This window comes from Mastomys coucha, unplaced genomic scaffold (genome assembly GCF_008632895.1).
Source record: "Mastomys coucha isolate ucsf_1 unplaced genomic scaffold, UCSF_Mcou_1 pScaffold6, whole genome shotgun sequence".
NCBI lineage: Eukaryota > Metazoa > Chordata > Mammalia > Rodentia > Muridae > Mastomys > Mastomys coucha.
The window spans coordinates 46,649,111-46,665,057 of NW_022196912.1; the positions used below are offsets into that span (position 1 = coordinate 46,649,111).

General features: G+C 38.8%; 1 protein-coding gene across 2 annotated transcripts in view; it reads left to right on the top strand.

Annotated features, from left to right (window-relative positions):
• Positions 1 to 15: 15 nt before the first annotated feature.
• The window catches only part of Sh3yl1 (SH3 and SYLF domain containing 1), a 45,772-nt gene continuing 29,840 nt past the window's right edge, over positions 16 to 15,947 (top strand). The window contains exons 1-5 of one of the 2 annotated variants that reach the window (XM_031355646.1): positions 16 to 352; positions 507 to 611; positions 10,857 to 10,967; positions 13,830 to 13,943; positions 15,853 to 15,917. In XM_031355646.1, the coding sequence (XP_031211506.1) occupies position 611; positions 10,857 to 10,967; positions 13,830 to 13,943; positions 15,853 to 15,917 (291 nt within the window). In that variant the 5' untranslated portion in view covers positions 16 to 352; positions 507 to 610. The remainder of the gene's footprint in view (positions 353 to 506; positions 612 to 10,856; positions 10,968 to 13,829; positions 13,944 to 15,852; positions 15,918 to 15,947) is intronic. The other variant, XM_031355648.1, reaches the window with a different exon arrangement.

Consider the following 15,947-nt stretch of genomic DNA (forward strand, 5'->3'; position numbering starts at 1 on the left):
GCCGCCCCACGTTCGCACTCCGCCAGAGGCGGGGCCAGAAGCCGCCTAGAGGGCGGGGTTGAGGAGTTGGGCTTGGCAACCCGGTCTAGCGCTCACTCCGAGCTCTGCTCGGGTCTCACGCCTAAAGAGCGAGGGCGGGGTGGACGCGGGGCGACCCCCCCACCCCCCAGCGCAGGTTGGGTGGTACGGTGTTGAACAGGGCGGATTAGGACGTGCCAGGGCAGCCAATGAGCTCAAGAATAGCGGCTGGCAGACACTCCTAGGGTGGCTCCTCCGATCCGAGCTACCCGCCCTTCCAAGCTAAGGGACCCCGTTGGACCACCGACCCTAGGCCGCGCCACGGTACCTAGCAGTAGGTTTCCCGATTAAGAAGAGGGGGTAATTTACAAGGCTCCAAAGGAATGAGGCGGGTGGACGCTGTTGAGCTATGTTCTGAGCAAGGGTATAGGACGAGTGATCGCATTGGCAAAAAACAGGGCATACACCTATTCCCTCACCTGGGTCAGGTGTGCGCCCGCTGGGCGGGTCCAGTCGGGGAGGCGGACCAAGGAGAGCGCTTTCCTCTTCCTGGACTGGAGAAGCTCGGGCACGGAGCGGAGCAGCGGGCATCAGTGAGTAAGGGTCTGAGCGGCTGGGGCGTGTCGGTACCGCGGCAACTCTTCCTCTTGTGAGAGGCATTGTGAAAGAGAAGGAAAGTCAAGCCCCTGAGTTTGTCTGGGCGCATCCACCAAGATCATACTGATCCTCTTTTGCAAATGCTCAAAACTCAAGATGAGTTTCTACACTCCTGGTCATGAAGATTTTGGTTGATTGTTAACCACAGTCGTTCCAGTTCAGTACAGAAAAAAATTCCTCCTGCATTTCTAGTTTTGAAGACTGACTTTCATTTTGTTATTTTTTTTCCCTAATATCTGATGTTTTACCACCTTCTGGTTTCAAATTGTTTAGAGAATTGGCATCCTGTGTACTTGACACAGATGACGGAGGTGCAGAGCTGGGGTTTGTGTAGGGCTTTTGTGGGAATGTGATCTCTGGAAAGGGATAGTCCCCTAGGGGATGGGCTCACATGGGTTTGGGGCTTCCAGAGGTGTCAGGTCTTTGACACAGTGCCCGTGGTTCTGCAGTACCTTACAAGGAGGGTAATTTGATTTTGATTGCTGCGTCTCTGGGATATAGTGCCTGTATGTTCTTTTTAGTGCTCTGAACAATAGGAATAGGTAACAATAGGAAGCAGGTTTCTCCCCTGCCTCCTTCATTTCAACAAATATGACCACTGCCCTGCCAAGGCAGACCAGGGAAGAAAGACTTGAAGGAACCACTCCATCTGGAGGAATGCCCTACCCTGGGGCAGAAACCTTGCCCTGTACTGTGTTTACTAAGGGAACAGGTTCTGTATTCCTGCTGGCCCAGGTATTTTCCTTGAGATATGAGGAAATGTTTTGATTACTGATGTGTTAGTTAACATGTACACAAAGTTTAGAGAATAACAGGGCTGGGTTAAAGGTGCTGTTTTATTCTGCTCTGCGGCCTGTTATTGAAATACCATAGCAGCATCTGGTTGTTTGCAAATTGCTATGTTGGAGGTTAAAATAGACTAAGCGATAACATTCATCCTGTTTATTGCATCTTAACTAAGGAAAATTGGTTATTGACTCACTGTGTTCAATGTCTGTGAAATGACTCAATATTACCTTTTCTCTTTTTTACCTTACAAAAGAATATTTTTAAACCTCTAGTTACATTTACTCTTTTTTTTTTTTTAATTGATACATTGTGACTATGAAGAGTCCTTGTCTAGTCACCCATTTGCAAGTGGTGGTGTGAAGTGACAGGACTCTTTACCATTACATTCACTCCCCCCCCCCTTTTTTAACTGACAAGCACAAAAAATGCATCTGTGATCTTGTCCTAATCCAACATGTCCCTGAATTTCTCTGGGAAGCAGGTACAAAGCAAAGATTTATCTGCCCTTTGCTTCCAGTTCTTTGTCACCATCCAAAGCCATTGGGGGATGGGGGAAGCAGTAGGTTTCACATGGATAATTTGGTTGTAAATTTTGTTTAAAGAGGTTAATGGTCTAGCTAGGAACATGGACTGTGACTTACTTACGGATTTGACAAACTTGGTCTCCCGAAAACAAAGTAAGAAGTCAAATCTCAAGCCCTGGAAAGACTACAGTGATCTAGAAACAAAGGTAGAAGGTGTCAACAGCAGTGTTTAACATTGTGCTTCTCAAGAAAGGCAGCATTCAGAGCCTCTTGAGAGACTTAACCTTTGGGGGAGAGGGGCAAGGATGGTACGGTTTTATCAACTCTTTTAAAAATGGTATAGACTTAGTTGTGTTCTTATTTCTTTGATTTCTAATGAAATTTTTATCAAATTAGCAAATTATTCCATGTAAATTAAAGTTTTAAGACATGGATTAATACAGAATGAAAATTTAGAAAGCCATTTCTAGATGTGCTTTTCCCATATGTGCCCTTTTTATATTTCTGTTGATGTTTGGTTTTGTTTGTTTAAAACTTTTAATGATGTTGAGACATTGTTGTTGGCATTAATTTATGATCTAATACTCTAATAGAAGAGGGGGGCTTTGATCTTGATCTTAGGGGAGAAAAGTCTCATTTCATCTTACAATTACAGGTTCCAACCCATTATAGAGGAGAAGTTACCTTGTTATATCACATCTAAAGTCAATAGCAGGGTGACACATGCAAGAAATCTTGCTTCCTTGTTTTTCAGTCACTTTATTCTCTCTTACTGTTCAGGAGCCCCTGCCTTGTGAACGGTACCACCCATAATGACTAAGTCCAGACAGTTCTCTACAGATATGCCCACATCACTACCTGATCTAGAAAATTCCCCTTTAAAACTGTCTTCCCAAGTGATTCTAGATTCAAGTTGAAAGTGTCAAGTTGAAAGTTAAAACTAACTAGCACATTAACCAAATTTGAAGAGTTACTAGAGGTACACAGAGTTTAGCAGATTCAAGGCAGAAGGCAGTCCAATGCAGGTCTCCAAGGTGCAGAATCTCTGGAAGAACATCATTTCAAGTGGAAAACCAATAACAAGAAACTTGATTGGAATTCCTATATAAGTGAATATGCTAAGCTGAAACCCAGGGACACTTAGGGGATTTTTGCCTTTTGTGTGTCCACTAAATAGTCAGGTGATAAGTAGATGGATTTGGCTGCAGATGGGAACATCCAAAATGTTCTAGGACTTAAAAGATAGCATGAATGTCACCAGAACAGAAATATTGAAGAGAAGAAAACAGATTAGTTGAAGCTGAAGGCATAACACTTTGAGGGAAGAGCAGATCTGAAAGAAAAATAAGGCCATGAACTTGAAGAAACAGTAACCAAAATGTAGAAAGAAGCAAAGGGTGGTGTGGACTGAGAGACACAGGCCAAACCCTCAGTAACACATTTGGGAAAAAAAAAATCAAATAAACAAATAGATCTGGAATTTGTGAACGAAAATGGGGGATAAAATCTTAAAATATAAGAAAGGATAACCCTTGATGTAACCACCAGTAGCCACGGGTTACTGGGTTCCTAAAAGGAAAGCTGGGACTTAATACAGGGACAGCGAGAGAAAAATGAGACCAAGACAAATGTTAACTCTGAGTCTGAGCTTAAAAGGGGGAGGAACCCATCCCCCACTATACCAGGATCTTGTTGCTTTGTCAGGAACTCTCAGGAAACAGACTCAGCTGTTCAGCAGGTGGTGGCTTCTTTCCTGAAGGCTGCCAACACTGCAGGACAATAGACCTCACCTTGGTCAGAAGACTCCACCCTAGGTGGGCTAGCCAGCTGTGGCAAAGACAAGGTCTGATTTAGCCCACTCAAGGCTGGGGAGGGCACACCTTGATTTAAGAAAACACTTGATTTGAGAAAAGGGGCTGGTGAACCATTTTGAAAAATATTCAAAATATGTATACATGTGCATATATGCAAAAACATATTAATACTTGAAAGATATCCATGATTTGTAAGGATGATTTACAAAACAATACAATGCACATTTTTAAGTGGGCAAAATGTTTTAATAGGAACCACAGTGGCAAGTATCACCAACAGAATATAAGAGATGAAAAAGAGGATCTTAGGCATTAAAGATACAATAGAAGGAATGGATACACTAATCAAAGAAAATGTTACTCTAAAGAAATTCCAGGAAATCTGGGACACACATGGAAATTCCAAATATAAGAATACTAGGAATAAAGGAGGAGAAGAAATCCAAGTCAAAGGCACAGAAAATATTGTTAGCAATAGAAGAAAATTACCCTGACCTAAAAAAGGCAATGACTATCAAGGTACAAGAAACAAACAGAACAACACTAAATAGATTGATAGGAAGAGAAAGTCCCCTCAATATATAATAATCAAAACACTAATGTACAGAACATAAAAAGAATATTACAAGCTACAAAGGAAAATGGCAAAGTAACATATAAAGGCAGACCTATTAGAATTATACCTGACTTTGCAATGGAAACTCTAAAAGCCAGAAGGGCATGGACAGATGTGCTGTAGACTAAGAGATCTCAGCTGCCAGCCCAAACTACTATACACAGCAAAACTTTCAGTCAACATAAATGTTCCATGATAAAGAAAAAACAAAACAAAAAAAAAAAACAAATTTAAGCACTATTTATCTATAAATCTAGCCTGACAGAAGGTTCTAGAAGGAAAACTGCAACCTAAAGAGGTTAACTACACTCAAAAAATCAGAAGAAATAAATAACTGCAGAATAAGTCAAAAGAGGGAAGCACACATAAAATAATCAAAATCAATAATCTCTGGTCATCAATATCTCTCAACATCAATTGTCTCCATTCCCCTATAAAAAAAGATACAAACTAACAGAATGGATGCTAAAACAGGACCCATTCCTTCCTCTGCTGCATCCAAGAAACACTAGTATACCTTAAATCACATATTGATCTTCACACACTCGTAGTGGGAGACTTCAGTCTTGCCAGTGGACAGGTTGTCTACACAAAAACTAGACAAAAATACTGGAGCTAACAGACTTTATTAAAAAAAAAAAATAGACCTAACATATTTAAAGAAGATTTCACCCAAACACAAAAGAATATACCTTCTCAGCACCTCATCATACTCTCCAAAATTGACTGTATTCTCAGATACAAAGCAAATCTCAATGGATACAAGAAAATTTAAATAACATCCTGTATCCTATCAGACCACCACAGAAACAAAAGAAAGTTTACAAACTCATGGAAACTGAACAGCTTACTAGTGACTAAAATGTGGGTCAAGACAGAAATGACTTTCTAGAATTGAGTGAAAATGAATATACAACATACCTAAATTCATAGAACACAAGGCTGTTTTAAGAGGAAAGTTCATAGCACTAAGTGTCTGCATAAAATAATTGGAGCAATCTCATACTAGCAGCTTAACAGAACACCTGAAAGCTCTAGAACAAGAGGAACAAGTCATACCCAAAGGGAATAAACAGCAAAATAATCAAATTCAGGGTGAAATCAATAAAATAGAAACAAAGAGGACAATACAAAGAATCAATAAAGTGAAGAGTTTGCTCTGAGAAAATCATTAAGATTGCAAACCCTTATTTAAATTAACCAAAGGGTGGAGAATGAATATCCAAATTAACAAAATTAGAAATGTAAAGTGGGACGTAACAGGCACCAAGGAAATTCAGAATATCATAAGAACACACTTAAAAACAAACAAACAAAAACAAAAAACAAAAAAACCTGTACTTCATTGAATTTGAAAACCAAAAAAAAAAAATTTTGATACATACCAAAGTTAAATCATGATCATATAAGCAATTAAACAAACCTATAACCTACAGTGATATTAGTAGAAGTAATCATTATAAGCCTCCCAAACCAACCAAACAACAACAAAAAAACCTAAATGAACAAATGAAAAAGACCCGGGGCCTTGTTTTAGTACAGAAATCTATCATACATTCAAAGAGGAATTAATCCCAATACTCCTCAAATTATTCTACAAAATAGAAATAGAAGGAGCATTGGCCAATTTATCTTATGAGTTCACAGTTATCCAAACCATATAAAGACCCAACAAAAAGAATTACAGACCAATTTTTCATATAAAGTAGATGTAAAAATTCTCAGTAAAATACTTGCAAAACAAATCCAAAAAACACTTCAAAACAATCATCAACCATGATCAAGTAGGCTTTATCCCAGAGATTTAGGGATGGTTCAACATGCATAAACTGATAAGTTAATTGATCATTTCAAATGTAATTTCACAAACTGAAAAAAAAGCATATGATCTTCTCATTAGGTGCAGAAAAGGGCTGTGGTAAATCCAACACCCTTCATGATAAAAGTTCTGGAGAGATCTAGGGATACAATGAACATATGTCAATGTAACTAAGGGACTTTACAGTAAGCCAGTAGACAGCATCAATTTAAATGGAAAGAAATTCCGGTACAAGACAAGATTTCCCACTCTCTATATAACTATTCAGTATGGTATTTGAGGTCTTAGCTAGAACAATAAGAAAACTACCTGATGGAGATCAAGGGGATACAGATTGGAAAGGAAGAAGTTAAAGTACCTATATTTACTAGGACATTCCACAGTTGATAAACACTTTCAGCAAAGTAGCTGGATAGCAAATTAACTCACAAAAATCAGCCACCCTTCTATATACAAATGACAATCCGACTGAGGGAGAAATCAGTAAAGCAACACCTTTCACAATAGCCTTTATCTCATTGGCACAGGAAATGACTTTCTGAAAAGAATTCCCTTACCACAAGCCCTAATATCAACAATTAGTAAATGGGACCTCATGAAACTTGAGACTCTTCCATACAGGAAAGAACACTGTAATTTGCATAAAGTGGCCTACAGATTGAGGATTTTTTTAACCAACTCTACATCCTATAGAGGACTGATACCCAAAAGAACTCAAAAACTAAATATCAAGAAAACAAATAATCCAATTAAAAATGGAGTACAGCCAGGCAGTGGTGGTGCATGCCTTTAATCCCAGCATTTGGGAGGCCGAGGCAGGTAGATTTCTGAGTTTCAGACCAGCCTGGTCTACAGAGTGAGTTCCAGGACAGCCAGGGCTACACAGAGAAACCCTGTCTCGAAAAAAAAAAATGGAGTACAGATCTAAAACAGAAGTCTCAATAGAGGAAACTCAAATAGCTGAGAAACACTTAAAAAAATGTTCAGTATTCTTAGCCATCAGGGAAATCAAAACTATTTTGAAATTTCATCTTTAACATCTAAGATCAATATAATCACATGACAATTCATGCTGATGACTGTGTAGAGTAAGAGAAGCACTCATTCACTGCTGGTGGCAGTACAAACTTGTATAGCCACTATGACATCATGAAATTAGCAGCTAAGTTGATGGAACTAGAAAAAGATCATCTGAGATATCCCAAACCAGAAAGACAAATAGTCTCTCATAGATGTTATTATATCATTGATAAGCAAGCTATAATCAGTAGAATCACAAAGGGTAGGTATAGAATAAGTGCCTTGAGGGTACAGATAGATATCATTAGAAGTAAAATACATAGTTATGGATTGAGACAGGGCTAGAACAGGAGGAGTGGGTGAGGATGGAGATGGAAGGGAGGTGATGGAGGGAGTATAGGGAAATATAGCTAAAATTAAGAGCCACTTACAAGGTAGTATGGAAACAATACAATAGAAGCTTCCTAAAATGTATACCTATATGAAGGTAATCTAAATGCAGTCTACTAATAATGGGGGAAACAGAGTCATATCTGGCCATCTCTTGTCGCCAAATGAAGTTTCTAGTACTAAGATTCAGTTACCATCTAATTGAGTTGTTGGCCAAAGAAGTCCCATGGGAATCCCAAGCTGTTGCCAAGATTGCTTCCCACAAACTGACAGCAAGGTCCCATTGTTGAAGACAATACTTGGGAAATTCATTGAACATGAAATAGTTGAACTGGTACCTACACAGAGCTTTTGCTCCTGTTCTAGCATCTTTGGTATAGGAAGGTATTTTATACTTCCCAAATGAAGCAAGCACAAAGCCAGCCACAAACTCTTATCTACAGTGGTGTTCTGCCTTCAAGGTATGGTAGGGCAGTGGCGACATAAAGCTTGTGGGAATGACCAAACAATATCTGATTTGATTTAAGGCCCACTCCACAAGATAGAACTCATACCTGACCTTTGTGATCAAGAACTAGAAACTAGAAAGTAGAAATGGCATTCTGCTATACTCAAAGATCAGTGCCTTCCTCAACCATCATCAGAGGAAATCCCTCCTGCAGCATGTGGAAACAAATAGAGAGACCTACAGACAGACATTATGTAGATACTGAAAATCCTTGGAACACTCAGTTCCAAATGGGATGTCTCCATCAAACCACTGTCCTCAGGGATTAGGGAAACCGAAGGAAGAGAAAGTGGAAAGACTTTTAGGGCTGGAGGGGATGGCTGACACCAAGAAAATGAGGCCCTCTAACAGTTTCCATCAACATGCTCAAAGCACGTATGAACTCAACAAGCGACTGAGGCAGCATGCATAGGACCTGCATGGATCTGCACTGAGTCCTCTGTGTATATATTACAGCTTCCAGTTTAGTGATCTAAGGGATTCCTGAGTGTATGGTCGAATGGATCTGTGTCTTCTCTTGGGCTCTTTTCCTTGTTTGTCTTCTCCAGCTCCAATATGATGGGTTTACCTTATATTTTATTTTGTTAGACTTTACTGTTATTGAATAGAAGCCTGTTTTCTGAGACAGGCAGGGGTGGAACTGGGTGAGAGAGGAGTGAGGAGGAGCTGGGAGGAGAAGAGTGAAGGAAAGCTGTAATCAGGATATATCATGTGGGTAAAGATTCTATTTTCAATTAAGGGAGGGCGGGGAAGAAATAGAAATAAGCAAAGCAAAGTTTGTAACTTTGCCAGGAATGTGAAAAGACTACATTGAAGTGCCACTCAAGTAATATCTAGTAGACTCTACCATGCATGTGTTGAAGATGCGGAGTCCCTAACTGTGTCAGGAATTTCTTTTTTTTTTAAGATTTATTTATTTTAATTTATATGAGTACACAGTAGCTGTCTTCAGACACACACCAGAAGAGTGCATCGGATCCCATTACAGAGGGTTGTGAGCCACCATGTGGCTGCTGGGAATTGAACTCAGGACCTCTAGAAGAGCAGTCAGTGCTCTTAACCACTGAGTCATCTCTTCCAGCCCCCAAGGAATTTCTGGTAGAAGAATAAAATACTACTTAAGATGACTCTTTGGAAACATAAGTAACCATACACTTATTATTATAAACTAGCAATTTCTATTATTGATGTTTATCAAAAAGAAATAAAGCATTTGTGCACAAGTGACCATGATGGAAATATTTATAGAAGTTTAGTTTGGAACAGCTCCAAACTGGAAACAACCTGTTTATAAGAAAAAAAAAAAAGTAGATGGAAGACTTAATTGTGGTGTTCCCACATATAAGGAGAGAAAATATATGGGCTTCTGATCTCTGCTCAACATAGATCACTCCCACTTATTTTATGATGTATCAAATAAGGTAGTTAGAAAAAGTAAAACTCTTTTATTCTCTTACTTACATGAAATTCAAACAGATAAAACTGATAAAGAATACCAAATCTTATTGATGCTGCAGATGTACTAGGCAAACTAGAATTGTTTAAAGGAGATGTGACTATTGTGCAAATGTCATCAGCTAGACAGTAAATTTGAGAACCAGTATTTAAATATTCTGTAGTAAAATTGAGTTTAAAACTGCACATTACCATACTGTGAGGATACCAGTTTAAAAAGAATACCATGCACAACATATACATTTCATTTTGCCTTTACAAACTGGAAATGCACTCCTCTCCCCAAAAGTGCCATTGATAGACTTTCCCAAAGCTTTATTCTTACTAATGATCTTATGTTGGTCCACAAAGAGCCAAACTGTTATCTTCTAAGGAAAACAAACAAGACTCTGCCATGACTCTATTTCAGTTTCTACTTCTAAAATAAATTACTTATTTAAAGCATACCAGCTGCCAATGTGTATATGTAATGTGTTCTTAGATAGCTCTAGACTTTGGTAAACAAAAAATTTCCCCCATACTACTTGGTCATTTCCGCCATCACATTACCAGGCGAAATGGTGGCATGGTCGCCATTGACAGTTTGCATCTAAAACACTTGACCACAGACAATCAGATGAGAACCACAGCTGCTGAACTCACCTGAACTTATGTGTGTTCATCCCAAGACAAGAGAATGGTCGCCCTTCTCCAGCGTGCTGTGGAGTTCAAGAGTTGCATGTGTTGTATTATAACAATGAAACACTTTTATACTGGGAATGTGAAATGTTTTGTAAGAGCTAGCATATATTACTGGGCCTGTTAACTCATTTTCTAAGCATCCTAGAATTTGACTTGTAACAGCTAGCCATTTCCAAAATTTCTGATGAGAAAAGCCAACTGTATCAAATATGATATCTATTAAAAGCATTTATAAAGTATATCTTTTGTTAATCTGTAAAATCAATTTTTTATTGACACTGAAGTCATTTAATTATGGGGAGAAGATTCTTAATGATGAGAGAAGGCCAGCCAGCTTTTGCCTAGGATCCCAAGATCCCATGTTTTCATAATTCTTGAGAGTTTGAGTATTTAGTGTTAGCTATCTGCAAGATTTCACAGCTTAAGGACACAGACATGAGATCTCAGTGAGAACCAGAAGCCATTGGTAGAGTTTGACTTAATTGTATGAGAGAAAAGTGAAACTGAAATATATTCCGAAACTAGATTCTTTTTCCCCACTGCAGTTTGTTTTTTACTCTTTCAGTGAATAACCCAATACCTTCTAATCTGAAATCAGAAGCAAAGAAGGCTGCCAAAATATTAAGAGAATTCACAGAAATAACTTCTAGAAATGGACCTGATAAGATCATTCCTGGTAGGTAAATTTTTTGCCTATGTTTGTTTTCTGTGCTGCTTTCTGCATTGCTTAGTGTTTCTGCATGGGTGCCCTGTCGAGACATGTAAGCACTTAGACTACCCTAGATTCAGACCTTAGAGGGGCAGCACTTGACAGGCAGACCTCCAGCCAATCAGCAGGGGACCTCAGAGGGGCAGCACTTGACAGGCAGACCTCCAGCCAATCAGAGAGGAATCTCCCTTCACTGCTTTCCTCTACTTAGAAGTACCAGCCTAACCTCTCGAGTCCCTTCTCCTTTTAGCTTTTTAAACTCTGTTCTTTTTAAATCAATTTTGGGAGGAATTTGCAAACAGATTTTTCAAAACTTCCTAGCTAATCTTTCAGATAAATTTTTATGATGTAAGCTTTCTCAAGCACTTAATGGTATTTCTAAAAACTAAGGAAATTGTATTTACATGTAATCTATTTCATGTAAGCAAAAGGCACCAAAGAGAATTTGGTACCATAATTGTGAACAACAACATACCTGGCTTTCTGTTCTTCTAAGTGACACTGTTATTTTACACCCAAAGCTTTCGTCAACAATACAAATCCAGTAGCTCCTGAAATGATACTTAACACATGCTGATGCTATAGCTTAAATCCTATGTTCACATACAGGCTAATGGAGCTGTAATATAATATAATGTAATATTATCTTTCCCAAAACAAGGGTTTTTTTAGTACCAAAGCAGAATCAAGCATGAGTATTGACAGATACTCATGTGATTTTTTTTCTTTCTATAGAAAATAGACAATTTCTATGTTTTTTTTTAAGAAGACACTGGTCAGTAATTGCCAATACAGTTTTGTATTGGTATCTCTCCTTGCTTATCCAAATTCCAGTCCTGAATCCCATTCCACTGTACTGAATTACACTCAGAGCAATGAGAAGTGCTTGTTCTAATATTTTCCTCATATGACTTTTGAGTAGTCAGGCTGACCACTTGCAGATGGACCCAGAGGTGAACCTTGGGAACCATTACCAGTTGGTTAGTATAACAGTGTCCAGTTATTTCCAAGAATGTTTCAGGGAATGCTCATTTTATGCCAGAAATATTTGTATAAGTTAGATTGGACAGTGCTGTAAAATTTCTTTCCTAATTAAAGTGTGTGACTGCTCTTCAGTCAAGAAACACTCATTTTTTTTTCCCTAAGAGATGCCTTGAAATTACATAATAGAGATAGAAAGGCTTGTTAGAGCATGGTTATGGTACCTATCAACAGCAGCTACAGTCAGGTGACCTCAGCAGCCCCCTCCATCTAGAGAGAACATTGCTCTTCAGACGCTGAGCAGCCCCGGCAGCTTTGAAGGGATCTGCTCAGGAACATGCATTTGTGTTTCCCACAAGGTCTCCAGTGAACTGCACACACTCACTCATTTTAAAAGCAATGCTTTTAACCTTAAGGACAATTCAAGAGGAGAATCTAAACTTTCAGTAGAATCATCCTGCCAGCAGCTCTGCTGCCACCACCTGATAGTAAATAAAGGCTGAGGAATAAGTTTAATCTAGAAAGCCAACCTGCTCTAGCATGTTCTAGGTTACAAATGAAGAAACAGTTGAAAATTGTTTAGAAATTACTAGTATTTTATTCTCTCTAAATCTGGGTGGATAATGTATAAAAAATGGTAGTTAACATATGAAGAATGCTCACTTTCAAAAGCATGCTGTTATGGGTAATGTCTTCAAACTGGGGCATTAGTAACTTTAGAAGCATTGATACCAGAGTGATGTGTATAAAACATGGTACTAACATCTGGTAATAAATAAATAAATAAATAAATAATATGATCACATATATATTATAATTTTCAATCCATTATAACATATTTGCAGCATCTTAAAACACAAAAGTAAGGTATCTGGCTAGAGAGCTGACTCAGCAGTTAAGAGCACTGGCTGCTTTTACAGGGGACTCGGGTTTGAGTCTCAGGATCCACGTGACAGCTTACACCCATCTAACTCCAGTTTTAGGGGCGCCAACATTCTTCTGACCTCTTCAGATATGTGATGCACATACATAACATGCATGCGCTCACACATACACATAAAATAAAAACAAAAACCAACCTTCAGAGGAGAGGTGTTCTCAGTTTCTGGTGCACAGGAAGGTCCCCCTGTCCTCTACCTCCCACAGAGGAAGGTTCCCCAAGTTATGTATGTGCTGACATTGCTATGCTCTGGGGACATGATTTACGTGGTTTCCAGAATGCTTTTATTGTTAGAAATTTAGAATTTTCATATTTTGTAGAGAAACTTATAAACCTTTTGTGTATACATGTGGTTTTGTTGGTTGTTTGGTTGGTTGGCTGGTTGGTTAGTTGGTTGTTTTGTTTTGGAGATAGGGTCCCACTAGCCCTGGTTAGCTTGGAATTCACTGTATAGATCAGGCTAGCCTTGACATATGAAATATCCTCTTGCTTCTACCTTCCAAGAACTAGAATTAAAGGTGTGTGCTACCACACCTGGGCTTAAACTGCCTTCCAGTGATGTCTTTGAAAGGTTGAAACATAAGTTTGAAAAATAAGCTATTATGTAAGCAAATTCACATGTTGGTGAGGTGGTACCTTTAGTGGACACATTCACTTATTATCTCATTTTATATCATGAACTCTGAAGTATGAATACTAGTTTTATACATAAAATAAGAATTTCAGTATAAAATGGTAGTTCAAACAGATTATGAGTATTTAAAAACCTTTTGAAATGGCAAATCCCTTAGTTTTGTTGTCAAGTCTAAATTTTCATAGTAATAAATAACGAATTCAGCTATGTATCTTTGAAATTAAGGCTCTGTCACAAGCTGTCTTTTAGTCATTGCTATTTTGTTTGTTTGCAGCCCATGTGATTGCAAAAGCAAAAGGCCTCGCAGTTTTGTCTGTGATTAAAGCCGGGTTCCTGGTCACAGCCCGGGGAGGCAGCGGGATTGTCCTGGCACGTCTTCCAGATGGAAGTAAGTTGATACTTGGAGAGGCCTTACATCTTCTGTGTTCTGCATCTGTCTTGGTCTCATAGGGAGTATGACCAGTGTAAATGCCACATGTGCTTCTTCTAAAACATGGAGTATATGTCAGAAAAAGCAGGAAAGCTGGCCTTAGATTATTACTCAAGGTGTGTCTGACTGTTCTATTACATTTTGTAGGCCTTCAGTAGAACATACTACATACACACTTGTATTAACTATGAGGTCTTACTCCTCAGTTCCATGGAAAAGTATGTTCTTCTATGCATGAATGTCATCTGTAAACATCTTGGTTTCTCTATAAGACATTTGAAGGCCTCCTGAACTCCTTCCAGCAGAATCATGTTGAGAGCATTGCAACACTTTTTTGGACTAAAAACTGTAATTTGATTTTTATGAGACAAATTCAAAATACATGCTTGTTATAAACTTAAGAGCCTTATCCTAGTATGTAAAACATAGTCACATGTTAGAACCAACTAAAGTGCCTTTTCAGTTTGACCTGTAAGGAGACACCTTGTGCTATCAATAACTAGTTTAACAGTATCATTTATGCCTTCAGGTCATAAGCACAGGTGTTAATAAGCACCTGTTCATTTATCCCTAGATTGGATTCGTCATTTCCTGCAGGTGTCCCAGAGCCAGCGGGGTTATCTTCCCATAGTTATGGGTCTACTTTTCATAGTTCAGGGTTGCCTTTGGTATTGGGGTACAGCATGACTCCAGTGCTGTATCCACCAGTCACTTTCCTTCTGTAGGCCCTTTAATAAAACCTTTCATCATGTCATCATTTCAGTTCATTTCAATCAATTCAGTTAAAATCCTAAATCTTTAAAGTTAGAAAATACGAAGCTCTTTCTATGAGATAGTGCCCAAATGCTCCAGGGCAGAGGTCTCAGCAGTGACATCAAACACAGTGGAGGGCTGGGCTCTGCCAGAGGCTCAGCAGACCCATCTGCTAGCCACTGGCAGACACTGGCTGCTTAAATGCAGGCGCTGTCTCTACCAACCTCTCAGCCCCTGCTCTCCACCATATTGCATTGTTCTGTTGTTTTCAAAGGCTGAGTTTCCTTCCCCCATCTTCTAGAAAAAGCAGCTATCCACCTGCTGAAAGTAACAGAAAGGCTGCCCAAAAAAGGCAAGGCGAGTTTCCGATCCCAGAGAACAGGCCTGTAAGGTAGGCATTGCCTACAGGACTGAAAAGCAGCTTCGGGATTATTAGGCACTGACTCCTATAATCCAAGCTCTTCTAAGACCAGCAGGTTAATTCTAGATGTATCCATCAGTAATACTCATCTAGGATGAGTCCCCCAACAAAGGGAGGTCAGCGTAGAACGTCATTTAGGGATAAATACTCTCAACACCAAGCTAAAAATAGTTTTTCTTTATTTGTTTCTATACAGAAAAAGTAAGTACACATCAGTTTTAAAACTCCAAATAAAATTATTGTGCTTAGATTACAAATATGAAGGAAATTTCTTTTGCACAAGAGAAACCAAAACAATATAAGACAGCAACAATTTAGAGTCATATTGCTAGCCCCCATCCCGGGGAGTCACTGAAACACTCTTGAATCTTGGTCTCTCATGTCTGACACCATTGTGACCATACCTGGGCAGTTAAGTTTTAAAAATATAGATGGTTAAAATTCTTACTGTTGTATATCTTAAATGGATAATGAGATCATAGTTTAAGCATATGTGAGCCATTAGGGAAAGCATGAGCTACAAGAGTATGAGTGTGACACTCTTGGTGAATATTTAGTATCTTTTTAAAAACATTTAACTTCAAAAGTATTTTAAAGTATAAGATTCATGAGTCTTTTAAAAAAATAAGTATACATTTACTTAATATTCATATGACACATTTTATATATTCATATGTTCTTGTTTTTTGTCAGAATGGTCTGCACCTTCAGCCATTGGGATAGCCGGGCTTGGTGGAGGATTTGAAATAGGAATAGAGGTAAGTGGGCAGTCTACGCTGTTGTCACAG